Source organism: Fistularia commersonii, chromosome 21 (assembly GCF_037954325.1).
Source record: "Fistularia commersonii isolate RoL2024-O1a breed Wild chromosome 21, RoL_Fcom_v1.0, whole genome shotgun sequence".
NCBI lineage: Eukaryota > Metazoa > Chordata > Actinopteri > Syngnathiformes > Fistulariidae > Fistularia > Fistularia commersonii.
The window spans coordinates 4,337,197-4,352,785 of NC_141304.1; the positions used below are offsets into that span (position 1 = coordinate 4,337,197).

Here is a 15,589-nt window from a genome sequence, read left to right on the forward strand (position 1 = left end):
AAACGTAGTACCAAGGACACGTCGCGAGATTAGCATATCCACGTGACACAATGACAACAAGGAAGTGACTGCTTTGGGGGTCGAGTATACCGGATGTCTGCAAGGCTGTATAGTTATCTAAAGACGTAGCACTTTGCTATGTTTTCAGAAAGTGATTTGAATCCAGCAGTTTGTACATCGTTGGAGTTTTAGGTTTAGGGTGACAATGGCGGTGAATTGGCTAGAGAAGATTTCCGCTTTCTCCCGTGGTCCGTGCCACTTTCTCTCTGGCATTACAGCGGAGGGTTTCCTCAGCGAGCTACTACGAGAGCTCCGAGATGACCGAGCCTCCTCAAACGTCAAGGTGCAGTTTCAAATGATTAAAATTCTGCTGTCGTTGAGATATTTTTTGTAAGCGGGATTTGAAGTACATGGCTACTGATGAATCTATGGATTCGTTGAGGCTCCTCAAAAGGGGGAGGATCATATAAGAAATACTGTTATTTCACTTCGGGTTACATTTGAATCTGGATGCTACGTTTACTTTCACTAGCCTTTAGTCATTTTACATTTTACAGACGATATAGAAAAGCTGTCACCATATTCAGATGTGTCTGTTTCAGTATTATATTATACATTGCAATATTTGAAAATAATTGGAATCTCATGATAATGACGAAGAGATTAAATCAACTTCTATCTAATTGGTTGTGAAAGAAAGAAAGTAGATAGCATCCGACATAATAGCACTGGAGTAACAGTTAGGTGATATGAATATTAGACACTTTAATAGTCGTAAATTGAGCATTTTCTGATTTTTTTAATAGTTTTTTTTTTCCTAGTTCTTGCCTACAAATTTCTCATTATTCTTAAGCAACTTTGTACAGATTGATGGTTATACTTGCAAAATTTGTAAGTGATTTCATGCTGAATTTTACATATTTATTTTTTGACAATAGCAGTTTGGGTGATTTCTGTTGTTGCATATGATTAGAGGGAATGCTTTGCCAATTTGACTGAATAATCTATAACTTGTAGTGAAAAAAGGTTACATATTGTTTGAGATTATAACATTAAGTGAAAGGTTAATTCTATTCAAGTAATGTGATGTCTTTGAATGTAATGTATGAAATATGTCTGCTATTTTAAAAACAGAACCAAATGTTTTGTCACCCATCAGATCATCCTGTTGTTGCCACTGTTTGAGCATCCAACCTTGCTGTGTCCCTCAGACTGTATTGGGGAGGAGACTGCCCTGGAGCTTATTTCCGTGTTTGCCCAATGTCCCACCAAGCCCACACTGCTTCCTTGTCACCTCCTGATTACCATCACTTCTGTCCTTGTCTGTACCTTGTGTGTGAATCAGAATTCTCATGCCTCTCAAGACTTTTTGGATTTGTTACTTCAAATAACGCAGGACAACAGTGATCCTCGGAGTGTCGCCTCTCTTCCTTCACTACAGGCCACAGCATGTGGCTGCCTACAGGAGTTGGAGGCCTGTTGCCCAGGCCTTCTCTCACAAAGATTGGAGGTCCTATGTGGGCTCCGACACAAAGAAGTGTCTTTGCTTTACCAAGCTTTTGCAAGCCTCCAAACTCTGGTGTTGAGGAATTGTGTCTACCACTTGGCACAGGAACCTGGAGCTGGAGCTGATCGCCTCAAATCTCTTCTTGGTGTAAATAATTCTCTTGTCATGGAAGTAGACCAGGATTCCAGACTCAATAAAAAGGACTTACCCGTACTGCTTTCCCTTGTTATGCGTCCCACGGGGACAGCTCCTATCCTTCAGACGGGCCCCAACTGCAAGGAGTTGCGTGCGGTCCTGTCCTCCCTTCTGGAAGAGTCCTACCTCCTGACTCCGCTCTGTCAAGCTGCACTACTATATAGACTGATAGAAGTGGTTGCAATGGTACCAGCTGTCCACCCATCCATCTTCAGAGCTCAACTGCTGCGACTTCTGGGTACAAACCAGGTATGTTGTGTATTATTCTGTTGATTCAGGAGAATTAATCAAGAACTACTAGGCAGATCATCATGTTGTGTTCTGCAGGGGTTATGTACATAAAATTACATCACGTTGAAATGCAGATCCGTAGATTTTTGTTTTTTTTTTATTGGAAATCTCGTGACCATGAATGGAGGTTCGTTTTCTTAAGCATTAGATTTGTGTCTAAGTGTAAATACCTTGATTAAAATCAATATAATTTATTAAGTTCTAGAGTAAGATTAAACTGTCAAAGTCTCACTTGGCCAATGAAACAGTAGTTGTATTATTTATGGCTAATGTTAGGGTAGTAAGTCTGACCACTTACAATTTTTAAATAGACCAATGAACTCTCAAGGCTGATTAACTAAGACAGACCTATAATTCACATGAGCAATAACAAATACTTTTTATACTTATTTGTAATGTCAATAATTAGCTCTTTTGATAACCTTCTTTTCTAAAGGTTACTATTTATACATTGAATACATTTATGATATTGATGCAATTGATAAAACAATAGCAATTTCAATATATACATGCTGGGTGTCCAAAAGCTAAGACAACAACATAAGTACATTCCCAATTACGCTCTGTCTCGTGTGATTGCTATAAACTCATATTTTTATATTTTAACCAACTGTAGAAAACTTTTTAAGACAGTGTATATATTAGTCATGGATTTTTTTTCTTTCAACTACTAGCAAATGCTTATTTATGGTTAGTCTCAATTAGCCATGATCAACCAGGTCATTATGCATTGGTAATGAGAGCCTTGAAAATTCCTTTGCTAATTTCGGTTCAATTTTCCAGCCTCATGGCAGACAAACAAATCTACCAGTAAGTCTCAGTAGTTTCTGAAGTTGCCTTATTTCCCCTGGCACGATACATTGGCATATAGTCTGACAGACACGAGACACCATTTCTTTTATCCATTTTCTACCAGGTGGCTAAAAAAACAACAGTAATAAGGATATTTCAAACATTATTGCATTGCTTCTTTTCTTCTCCAATAGGTTGTAGGTTGGTTCTTCCCTTGTTCTTAGGTCAATGTCATTACTAACATGTTGTCAAGTTGATTTTCAAATGTCACAGCTATTCTAAAAACAATTGTTGACTTAATATTATTCTTCTATTACGTGAATTGCAATACTACTATTTTCTAAAAAAAAAGTTTCCTTAACTATATTTAAGAAGAATGAAGAAGAGTTAGCAGATGCAGTGTTAATTTGTAGTGAAACGGGTGATATCAGAAGCCTTGATTACATCACTAACTTAATGGGACACACACACACGTACTTACATACATTTATACATACATACATGCACCCACACAATAGAAGAATTTCTGATGTCCTTGATGAATGAACTGACAGACACTGTTATGCCTGCAGGCTAATCTGTTTCACACCACACTGCTGATGAAGTCTGCCTTCACTGACAGCGTGTTCAGTGCTGATGATGAAGCTTTCATGCTGAAACGACTAATTGTCCTCTCCCAGCATCCATTTCTAAGTACTCCCGAGAAGCTTTTTTACATGGATTGCATCCTGCACTTCCCTGAGAACAGGCCAATCAGCTGTGGCGAAGATAGCCTCCCTGTGCTGCTAACCCCACAGCTAGCCTCCACTCTGATGCCCACTGCCTTCAATGACAGCATCACCATGCTGGCACGCCTAAACCTAATTTCTTTGGTTTACTTAGAGGAAGGTGATGAGGGGGAGAGCAAAGGGCTAGTTTGTCTTTATGATTACCTCAACTCACTGCTTTGCATGGTTGAGAATGGCAGCAGCAGAGAACTGGTCGTTACTTTCTTTAGAGCTACCTTCCTCTTTTTGTTCTACTTCTGCCATGTGGAGAAATATTCCAACAGTATGTCAGAGAAGTTGTGCCTGCTCTATTGCCATCACCCTCACTTGGCACCACAACTCATCAGCCTGGCTAACCACACCCTGGATCAATTCACCAACCATGCCTGGACTATAGACTTACTTAGGTCTCTGCAGAGAGTCATCACCAAGGCCTCACTGGACCAGCTTGCCTTGAAAGACCTGCACTGGCATCTGAAGCTGCTGGCCCGAGTGGCAGAGGAAATTGACATCCAACAAGTCAGTACACTCCACTTCCTCTCAAACATCATCTTCCCATCTTCCATGTCTCACTCCATGAATAGCAACTGGCAACTGGGAAATGCTATCCTGGGCGTCTGCAGGCAACTGTTGCTGCACCCCAGCCTGGATTTGTTGCTCCTCTCTCTGGCTGATATTCTGCAGTATCTGGCCTGTTGTTACGGGAACACAGCCATTCAAGAGCATGCTCGCCTCTACTACACCCTCGTCACTACAGTATCTAAGGAGAAGTTACAAGCTGTCCTTGCACAGGGCAGAAGAGGGGCAGGGCTTCCAGTCAAACAACGTTCATTGTCCTCCATCATGGCAGATAGTGAAGGGCTGACTAGCGTGCTAGCTGTCCACCAGACAGAGGGCATAATACTAAGACTCTTAGAGCACAAAAACTCAGAGATTCAGACAAAACTGGCATGTGATGAAAGACAAGTGAAGCTAGACATGGAAATTGAAAGCTCTGAACTAGAAATCTACAAAACTCAGTTGAGGGACCCAAACTTTGCATTGGAGCTCGCCTTAGACTATAAGCTAATTCAGTGTGATAATCCATGTGGCCACTTTGATCAACTCTTCAGTATCCACCTGCACTTTGACTTCAGTGACCCACACTATAAAGGTCTTAACAACATTAGTGTCCCCTGCCTATTCAGAGAGAGATCACCTCCTTTGGTTAGAGTGAGACTGAAACCCAAACAACCCTTCCCCACTATCCTCCATGCCAATGCAATCTTTACCACCCAGCATGGCCTGACCATGCACACTATCCTGCCAGATGTCCAAATGACATTCCAACAGGCCTTCAGTCCTTTGTCAATCCCCTCCTCCTGGGGGTCAGCAGGTAGACTCAGCATATTTGAGGGTTTGTGGGATGAAATCGGTGGCAAGGAGGCCAATACTGATTGCATAACCAGTCTGTTCTGCTGCAAGCTGGAGGGGGTGAAGCTGCAAGCCTTGGTGGAGAAGCACTTCCAGCCTTTTCTCATATCAGATCCACCATGCAAATATTTCAGAGTACTCCTTCTCCTTCCTCCACGGTCACACCTACTCCTGAAAATCAGCCTTGAGGAGAGTTCTGTTCACTTCAAGATTGCGACTGATGACTGGAGGCTTCTGCCCCAGATGAATTCTTTTCTATTATCTTTGACTTCTAAGGACAACTGATAATCTTTATTTGATGCAATAATAAAGCTTGTTTTTACATGAAACTTTATTTCAAAAGACATTTGGTCAAAAAAAAAAATTGTACTGTTCTTAATGAAATTTGTAATTTTTTCTGTAAATTATTGAGTCAACAGTGTTCTGCAGTTTTTTTTTCCTGCCAATGATTATTAAATAAACTGAGTATCTCACTTGGTGTCATGTTGGCTCACAGATATACAGGGTACCAAATCTTTACAAATTTTCAGCATCACTCTAGAGGTGCCTAGGTCAAATTTTTAAGGCTGAAGGTATACATTTTCCGAATTTATTCTATCATATTGAAGTATTTCAGACAAATGTTATATTCATTTAAAACATTCATACATTATTACTATTAAATAATTGTAGATATTCAGAATAAGAAAAAAATTTAATAATTTCTTTTTAAAAAGAAGTTTTACAATTTGTGGATTGGTTTAGCTTGCTTAATCTAAATTCACTGCAAATTCAATGTGTCTGTTCACATTGAACCAAGTAGTGTCCTTTCTCTCAACTTATTTAACCATTTAGTTTTTGTAGCTCTTTTGGACATCTACTCTTTCATTCCAGTGGCCAATGAGTTTATGAATGACAACTGCAGTTCATGTGGGGATGAGATCATTAGGGATCTGTAGCTCTTTTAATTACTGTTGGTGGAAGAGGGCATACACTGATTGACATAAAATTATACACATGGGTTTCTAAGTTTATGGAAAATAACAAATGCTGTTTCTGTGCAAATATGGGTGTCATGACGTTAGTAATAAGATGGATCACCTTGGAACCAGAAAATCCTAGTTTGATTCTCGGGCATACCCTAGCCTGTTGGGGTGTGACTGGGCAAGACACTGACCCCTAACTGCTACCCGGGCACCACTCAAGTGGCTTCCAACTGCTCATGGATTTTCTGTAATGGCCTAATGCACTGAACAATTTACCATTAGGAGTTAACTAAGTATGAAAAAAAAGCTTTGTACATGCACAAACATTTTGTTTATCTAATTATCCCAGAGGGTCAATTTGGAAACATAACCAAGATGGCACAGTTTTGCGACATGGCTTGGAAAAGGACATGAAAAAAGACACCAACAAGCAACAAGATAATTATAGAAATATTCTTAAAAATAGTTTCTCAAAGGAAACCTTATAGGGTATCCTTGAAGTCCGTTTTTTTGTGATGATAATTTGCACTGTACAGACACTACATTTTAGAAGTTAAACCACTTTTAATTTGGTTAGGATGTATTCACTGTCACAGAATGTGCAGAATTGCTCAAAACTGAGTAATTACGATGACATAATGCTCTTGGGGAAAATAGTGAATTCAATCAAGTGTGCGATGGATGCTGAATACAGATCAGATCAAATGGTAGGTTTAAGTTAAACCTGACAGTTTTCAGACTCTTTCTCCCACACTGGTTACTGTAAGTCTGCAATGCCTTTGAAGTTAGGCTCAGTGGAAGGTGGTAGGGCTGTCTTCTGGCTGAGGAGTCTGTCCATGATGGCATACTCTGCATCCCTTTTCTGCACTTCATCTAAAGGAGTCCATGACATGTCATGTTGAAGTTTGAATGCCTCAATAAACTGATGTGGACAACTGGGACCCCATTCCTTTGGAGAAGAGGAGTAAATATCAATACCAATAATGGAAAAAAAAAGTACTTCTTTCATTTTGGCAATTACTTAAACACACTGATGTGGAATGAAATGACATTTCATCGCCTAAACGAAAAAAAAGTAAATATGTGTGTGTGTGTGTGTGTGTAATATAAATGTTAAAATTTTGGAGCCACATTAAATATTTAATTCTGGAGGCAGTTTATTTCTTAATTTACCTTCCCAGAATGCAGGGGCTGTTCGCATAGAATTAAAGGATGGGCTGAAAGTGTCTTGACTGCTTCTTCTTTGGGTCATTTTTATACAGGTTTTGTTTTTTTCTATTTCAATACAATACAAACTAACAAAACCATTGTCAGATACCAGTTAGGGCAACCAAACCTTACAGGTTACAGTGGTCAATTGTGTTATGGGATTGGCAACTTAATTAATATTGAGACACACAAATCTCTCTCACATTTATAGACTTTTTTAACAAATGTCTGGTGTGTATTTGTTTCATTTTCCCTTTAAGAGTGTTAAGTAGTGTATATTTTGCTTAGGTGAATCAATTTATCTCAAAACAGAGTGATCCAAAACAAAATTATCTGCTATCTGTGAGTCTAACCCTAACCTTGGGAGAGATGATGGAGAAGTACTTCTGCCCCGATTGCCGCTCATAGAGATAGTAGATGTTTCCTGGTTTTTTCACAGTGTTACAAGCAGCATGGTGGAGATCAGCATCCCGTTTGGCTTCCTCTAGAACCTGAAGATAGAATTCAACAGGCAGATTGCATGGACTGGATAGTGAGCAACTTATATGTATAGCCTATAAATCTATCTTTTGGGCTAGACTATACATCCAAATACATATCTGTGATGACTCAACTGTAACGTAGATATTTTTTTTCCACAATGAAAATTTTAGAGCTTTGGTCACACAGCACAAAAAACCCTGGTTCGATTTTGACAAGGGGACCTTTCTGTGTGAAGTATGCATCTTCTCCCCACGTCGGCGTGGGTTTCCTCCGGGTTCTCAGTTTCCTCCCACAGTCCAAAAACATGCAGCAGGTTAATTGGAAAACATTGCCACGAATGACTGAGTGAGTGAATGGTTGTCTGTCCGTATCTGTGGCCCTGGGAATGACTGGTGACCAGTCCAGGGTGTACCCCGTCTTTCGTCCGACGACACCAGGGATAGGCTCTAGCCTCCACTGCGACCCTGAGTGCAGGATAAGTGGCAGATGGATGGATGGATGGATGGATGGATGGATGGATGGATGGATGGATGGATGGATGGATGGATGGATGGATGGATGGATGGATGGATGGATGGATGGATGGATGGATGGATGGATGGATGGATGGATGGATGGATTGTATTCACACTCCCACCTTCTGGTGAGAGGTACAGGAATTTGAAATGTAGGATGACATTAGACTCCTGAACAACTGACAGGAGTCCTTAACCATGTTCGACCTTAACTGCCTATTTAAACTATATGCATATAACTTGCGCAGTGTGAGTTGCACACTCAAAGCCACACTCAACTTAAGCTTACAATAACCAATACTGTTTGCATCTCTAATACTGTTTACATTTCTGTATAGGTTTACTTTTCCCTGCAGTATGATTACAGTATGATTATTATTCTTATTTATTTATTGTAGTTATGTGGGTGCACTGTGGATGGCAAGGTAAGAATGTAATGGTAAGAATGTACAGGGAAACACATTTCTACACTGTACATTTGACAAACACTTTGAATCTTTAATCATCTTTACATAATCTTTGCATAATTTTACTATCTGTACCAGGCATGGATCTCGATCTCATGATTGCAACTCCATTTCCTCTGAAAAGGTTCTTGAATCAAGATAACACAACAATAACATGAAATCACATTTTCATTTGCCAATTATTACAATTTGCAGAACATCAAAACTAGTTGACAAAAAGTCTTCAAATATCTATAAAGTGACCAAAGAAATTAAACAGAATTGGGATTTACATACATTACAAAAACACACATCATACACATTGTTTCTTCCACTCCTTTCAGCGACTCCCTTTAGAGGTGATCACAGCAAATCATCTGCCTCAATCTATTCTCTGCATCCTCTTTTCTTACACCAACACACGTTACATCCATTTTCACTCCATCCATACGTCATCTTTGATATAACTCATTCCTGAAACCTGTTACATCCTCATCTCTCCCAAAGAGAACATATACATTTTCAATTCTGCTACCTCTAGCTCTGCCCCATGTCTTTTCCTCAATGCTATTGCCTCTTAACATTACCACATCACCGGTCTCGCCACCATCTTGTACAACACTATTCTGGCTCAGTCTTTTAATGCACACAACTTTTCTTCACCTGTCCTAAACTGCTTGCACATGTTTCTTCACTTCTTTCCACATGCTCTATTGCTCTGGACTGATGGCCCTAGGTACTGAGAATCCTCCACCTTCTTTATCTGTATTCCCTGTAGCCTCACTGTCTAATTGGGACACTCGCATTCCAATACATACAGGGGTGTTTACAAGTTTTGGGAAACCTTTACAATTTTCCATATTTTTGCATAAATGTAACATTAAGCGACATTACACAGATCCACTAACCTATCTGCTGTATGTGGCAAAAGTAAGTGAACCATGCTGTCAGTATGTGGCGTGTGTCCTCTGTGCAGCATTTATTGCAACTTTTGTAAGTCGCTTAGGATAAAAGCATCTGCCAAATGACTGTAATGTAATGTAACTTTACTTTTGTGAAAACTTTTGATCAGTCCTGCATATCAACTCAAGAGGAATTTTAACACATTCCTCCATAGAGGACAGCTTCAACTCCAGGATACTGGGGGTCTTTCTCACTTGCACCACTTAATTTAGCTCTTTCTATAACATTTTACTGGATGAAGTTTAAGACTTTGACTTGGCCATGCCAGATTATTTACTTTATTCTTCTTTAACCATTCTTTGGTGGAACTACTTATGTGTTTTATGTGTCTTACTGAATAATCCCACCATCTAGATCAAAATTCACTGTTCCATCAACAATGACAAGGTATCTAGGCCCAGATTCTGCAAAATAGGTCCAAACCAGTACAATCCCACAATCAAGTTTCACACATGGGATAAAGTTCTTATGATTGGATGCAGTGTTTGCCTTTCTCCATACATTGCACTTCTCACTTAAGCCAAAAAGCTATCAGTCCACAAAACATTGTTTCAGTATCATTGTAGTTTGTCCAGTTTAGCAAATAATATACCAGGGGTCACCAGTATGTTGCCCGTAGGGGACCTGGTGCTCAATCTAAAAAGCGGTTCATTGTTGTACTTGCCAATGTGCTGCATCAATTCTTTTGTTGCTTTTTTTTCTTTTTAAATCGCACTCTTATGTGTATAAATTTGGAAATGAGTATCTAAATTTTTTTTTAAAAATGTTTGAAGGATAAGAATGCGTAAACAACCTGCCAAAGCGGACAGATTGTAGAATGGTATAGGGAACAGTTCTATAATGACACACAAGATACAGACATTTATTTAACCTTTGAATGATGTGATAACTTGCTCTTTTCTCCCCACACACACTAGGTTACTGGATCTTTTGTTCCAATAAATACATAACCAAATCCATTTTCTTCCCATTTGCTGGATTTTAAATTTAATCTAACTGTAGGACCAGGCAAGTCAGGCAATGCTTTCTGTCACATTTATATAATGATATTGAAAATGCTAAAAGGTTCAAGCATCACTGTATATCCTGTCTTGCTGCAGCAAACATTAATTTCTCTCCTTTCCAGGATACACCTCCACCTCCTCAGATTTCCTCTGTCTGTTCCTTGCTGTCACAACAGATTACCACAATATCATTTGCAAACATCTACTCCATGGTGATTGTCAAATCTCACATCACCTGTTCATCAGAATGGATCCTTGAATCCTTGAAAGAAGAAGGGGCTCAGAGCTGAGCCCCAATTGAGTCCCAGCTCCAACTTGAACTCCTCCATCACACGTGTAGCACAGCTCACCACTGTCTTACAGCTCTCAAAAATGGCCACTACCATGCAAGCATGCTCCTCTGCCGGTGAAAAGACATCCAGCTACACCCTCACCAACCACTAATTTGCAGACAATGATCTCCTTCAGAAAGCATTTTCTGTATAAGATTAAGTTTGCCTGTATCATATACCACTTCCACTCTCGTAACTCACCCTATAATCCTGCCTCTTCTGAAATTAAGTATTCACTAAAGCCATTTCCATCCTGTTTTCAAAATCTACCACAATCTGTCCCTCTGTGTTTATAGCTAAAATATCGAAGCTCACCCAACATCATTTTAGAATCACCACTGTTCCTTCACCAACATGATAAACACACCAATTACAACTCTCTCACCTCTGAAGATATGCAATGCGTCTAACTCAATACAGTATTCCTACCTCTCATCTAACTCACATCCTATTTAAGGGGCATGACCATTAACTCTTAATATTATGTTAAGGGTCAATTTGACCCATTTCACCCATTGACCCAATGGGTCAAATTGACCCTTAACATAATATGAGGGTTAACATTGAATATCACACATCATTTTTTTTGCTTCAGATTCATCACTGACACTTTTTATCTTCAAAAAATTCCAAATAAACTTTCCTTCAAGATAAGTCTTTCTGCATTTCTCTTCCCATCAATACCATTATAGAACAACTTAAATGCTACTCCTGGGCTTCTAGCCTTACCCCTTACCCCTCCTCAGTCTCCTCCACACACAGTATATATGTCAATTTCCTCTGCATCATGTCAATCAACTGTATCTTTTCCTGTCATAGTCCAAACATTCAAAATCCTTCCTCTCAGTCCTAGAATCTTGCCATTCCTCTTCTTTCTCTGCCTATGGACACGCCCTCTTCCTTCAACCCACAGTAGCCCAATTTCCATTGGACCATGTGAGTTATCAGCATGATTGGCCAGGGGCATTGACCTATCTGGTACGAAAAGAATAGGTTTGATACGCACATGTAGTCTGGTACGGGTTCTATGTTGGATGCCCTTCCTGGCATAACCACACTAATGAATCCAGGTTCAGAACCGCAGCTTAAGGAGAAAGTTGTCTTGTGTCCCCTTGTGGCTGCATTATGTGTGTGTGTCACTAAGAAATGACTCAGTGCTGAACAACACTTAATCTAACTGAAAATAAGCAAGTAGGTACCCCACTTTATGCAACTTTTATGAAATTAAAAACAAACATTTGAAAATTGGTAGTCCTATTTTTATCATCTACATAAAGCAAAAGTAGTATTAAAAATTAGGTGTAAGCTGAGCAGTTGAGAGAATGGGTTTTTACCTTTCTGGCTTGCTCCTGTAGATATCTGATCTGGTCAGCAATGACCGTCAATTTGTTGCAAGCATTGGCTTTAACAAAGTCATCTCCCTGTGAAACACAGTCTGTAAGTTTCAGGACAAGCTGAAATGTGTCATTACTTAGATTAACAATGACTTACCAGACCAAGGACCAACTCTGGCTCTTTTCCTTTCTTTTCATAACTGCTATAATCCTTTTACAATCTTATGAGATGGATTTAATTCTCAGTTTACATTTTCGTTTCTGTATTTGTCATACTGAGCCACTGCTGCCTACATGTATGGTAAGAAAACTACCAAAACCTCAAAAAGCTGTAATGAAAGTCTGAGCAACCTTTAAATTAGGAACTTTATCTTGATCAAAAACTTTTGTGAGGGAAGGGACATTTGTATTTCAGGCCCCGTCATTAGTACTAGATGGGTTTGAAGAGGGCCTAGAGCCAGGCTCCCACCTTCTGTACTTGTGATGCCAAGGCCACCAAGTCCATTGGGTCACCCACTCTGGTGGTCTGATAGGGGCTGACAAGTTCCAGCCCACCTGGAGAGCTGCTGTTCTCAACAAGGGTAACTGTTAGCAGAGAGTTATACAACTTAATAAGTTAGGTATAGGGAATAAAGAGGACATTTGTTTGACAATAAATTCTCAGCATGATATTTAAGTCATTAATAATAATTTCATTTAACATTTAGTTTCTATTTCTAAATATTTTGAGTATGATTCGTAGGGAAATTGTTTTATTATATTTGGGTATGTCTTTTGAAAGTTTCAAGGAGACTAGAATTAATTATAGCATCTATGTGAATTATTCAACAAAATATATAGCCTCGCAAAGAGTTACTAAGTTAATATATTATATAACATTTGGTTTTAGATCTAAAACTTGCACCTTCTGTTGTTCCAAAGCTGACATACCATTTTTACTACTCTCTAGGATGTGTGACGTTACATCACCGTAAAACTAACATCTTGAAGAGTAGGACACGAACGTTTAGCTTTAAAAGAAAAAAGTAATTTCATTGAAAATGTCTTTTAGACATGGCTCATAACAGTATTTTTGTTCATTTGGTTACTGCCTTGTAGCCGGGCTAAAGAGTCATTGGCTTACCGCTTACGACATACATTCGTTACATCACAAGCTACCACATGCCACTAAAATGATCTGACACTTATGTTTCGCTCGAGGATTTTAGATGCCAGATGTAATTTTCTTTACCATTCGTTGTGTTAAGTAGACCAGGCAGGCTGACGATTCTGTCCATTTTCTCTTTGCCCAGTGTTTAAGGTTACAATGAACTCCGAGGTTGGTTTAAAGACTTAGGACACTAGCTACATAACATCGGTTTTATCACTAGCAAACGTTGACATCAGATACCGCTGATGTAAAAGTCTCCGCCCACTTTCCCTCAAATAGTAGCCCTTTCAATGCCTGTAAAAAATGTTTGATAAATTTATAGACTTATCTATTTATATAATGCCTTAAGAAGGTTGGTAAGTCACTGTGCAGCTTTTTTTCCTCTATAAATCTAGAGGATTTATTGATGACAATTAGAGTGATTAATAAGACATTGAGGTTTTGAGGTTAATTAAAGAAAAACCTGTGTTCTGCGTGGCAGAAATCATGGTTTTAAGTCAGTAGATGTTCTTTTATATCAAAGTCCTGTCACTGACTGTTAGACATAAAGGTAACTTTTAAAAGCTTTTTTTATTCTACGGTTTTATGTTTTGTTATTTTAAATGTAAATCTGGTTGTGAATATTTGAAACTCAGAACTCATGTTTTCATTTTCACTTTATGTGTAAATGTATCCTTAAAAAAAAAGTTCTTCCTCTGAGTTTGTAAAGTTGCATCAGAATGCCTCCAGATTTCTGACAGAATAAAGAGGGAGACATCCTTCTTGCCACATAAAAAAACTGATCTATTATTTGGGGGATTTTTAAACGTGATTGATACGATTTTTTTAAGAGAAATGGTTCTTATGGCACACCTCAAGTGGCCCCTTAGATTTTTTTTTCTGGCTTAAATTCATTTTGCATCAAAAGTAATGTAAAATATGTGTAGAACGAATTTCCAATGTGTAAAACATATACAATATTGTATATTGATTGTGCATTGATGTGTTAATTGTCTAATTCCTCCAGCAACTGATACTGCTATTGACTGTTAGCACACTGTACTTTGTGCATAATGCGCTTTGTCTATGCATGCAGACAAGATACCCCAAGGCCCCTTTTCTTATATCTGCCACCTTACCCAACCTCACACAGTATGTGCGCTGCCACACAAGAGACAATAAAATTCTGTCCCTCATGTATGCTAATTCCAAGAATATAATACACCTCCACCCCCACCCCACACCTGGCTATACCAATCACAACCTGATACATCTGCAGTCAAAAGACACCAGGGCTGCAGAAGCAGTCCCCTCAGAGGAAGGTTGTCAAGATCTGGACTGAAGGGGCAGAGAAAGGTGCAATCGTAATGTTGCAGCTCATGGAGGGGGACGACTGAAATGTACAATGCCAATATGTAATAGAACAATTAATTAATTTGATCAAATATGCATAATGAGATATAACACGCTTACACAACATGGCATTGATGATTGGTTGACTTCTCTGGTTATACCACATGTCTGTTGTTTTGATTCTGGAATATTTTAAGTTACTGCAATGTAAATGCAAAGTTACTGAGTGGGGGGAAAGGGGCAGATATCATAATATTATTGCCAAATACCATTGGTTTCAGTAAATCTTTACCAGTAGGGTCCCTTTTTTCAAATATACAAACTTCTCCATCATATCCGGTTCTGAAAGGTGAGCCATATTTTTATGTCTGTTGCCTCAAGACAGACCAGAGAGCTACTCAAGAATTTTTATTTCCTGGTGCCCCAATTCTCCATCCATCCATCCATCCATCCATCCATCCATCCATCCACCTTCTTCCGCTTATCCTGCTCTCAGGGTCCCCTTGTCGGAATCGAATCAAGGTCCTTCGAGATGTGAGACCAAAGCGCTAACCAGTGCGTCACTGTTTTGTTTGGTTTTTGTTGAGGTCTCTTCTTCTAACACCCAAGTCAAATTGTCTCACTTCACTGTGTATTTCAAAGTAACAATTTCCTTGTACAAGGAAACATGTTCCCTGATAATCAGAATGACAATAAACCCTTCGACTGTTTTGATCCTTGTGGAGGCTAATGATATTTAAGGCCAATGATAATACGTTTCTAAAGTTCTAAAGTTCCGAGGTGGCGTCATTAGGCACTCCTGCATTAATGTTACACTAGTGGGAGCTAGTGAGGTAGCCTTTTCACCATAGAAGAAGAAAAGAATGACCAATCAAAAGGCTGGATTCAAAT

General features: G+C 39.1%; 2 protein-coding genes across 2 annotated transcripts; one reads left to right on the forward strand and one right to left on the reverse strand.

Moving 5' to 3' along the window:
* Nucleotides 1-81: 81 nt before the first annotated feature.
* ap5b1 (adaptor related protein complex 5 subunit beta 1) lies at nt 82-5,438 on the forward strand. Its single transcript, XM_086168367.1, has 3 exons — nt 82-343; nt 1,160-1,951; nt 3,358-5,438. Exons 1-3 carry the CDS (start codon nt 206-208, stop codon nt 5,248-5,250), a joined length of 2,823 nt encoding a protein of 940 aa, XP_086024493.1. The 5' UTR covers nt 82-205; the 3' UTR covers nt 5,251-5,438.
* Nucleotides 5,439-6,474: 1,036 nt separating this feature from the next.
* On the reverse strand, nt 6,475-13,598 carry c21h1orf50 (chromosome 21 C1orf50 homolog). Its single transcript, XM_086168370.1, has 5 exons — nt 13,448-13,598; nt 12,686-12,801; nt 12,217-12,303; nt 7,499-7,630; nt 6,475-6,879 (listed from the first exon to the last, which is right to left on the reverse strand). Exons 1-5 carry the CDS (start codon nt 13,491-13,493, stop codon nt 6,688-6,690), a joined length of 573 nt encoding a protein of 190 aa, XP_086024496.1. The 5' UTR covers nt 13,494-13,598; the 3' UTR covers nt 6,475-6,687.
* Nucleotides 13,599-15,589: the final 1,991 nt, after the last annotated feature.

What these genes read in the sequence shown, in the direction of transcription:
- ap5b1 (XM_086168367.1), top strand. Translation starts at nt 206, where the DNA reads ATGGCGGTGAATTGGCTAGAGAAGATTTCCGCTTTCTCCCGTGGTCCG. An exon ending in GAGCCTCCTCAAACGTCAAG is followed by an intron (nt 344 to 1,159) that starts GTGCAGTTTCAA and finishes GTCACCCATCAG; the next exon opens with ATCATCCTGTTGTTGCCACT. An exon ending in GACTTCTGGGTACAAACCAG is followed by an intron (nt 1,952 to 3,357) that starts GTATGTTGTGTA and finishes TTATGCCTGCAG; the next exon opens with GCTAATCTGTTTCACACCAC.
- c21h1orf50 (XM_086168370.1), bottom strand. Translation starts at nt 13,493, where the DNA reads ATGGACAGAATCGTCAGCCTGCCTGGTCTACTTAACACAACGAATG. An exon ending in TGGCATCACAAGTACAGAAG is followed by an intron (nt 12,304 to 12,685) that starts GTGGGAGCCTGG and finishes TGTGTTTCACAG; the next exon opens with GGAGATGACTTTGTTAAAGC. An exon ending in TCTCCATCATCTCTCCCAAG is followed by an intron (nt 6,880 to 7,498) that starts GTTAGGGTTAGA and finishes TCTTCTCCAAAG; the next exon opens with GAATGGGGTCCCAGTTGTCC.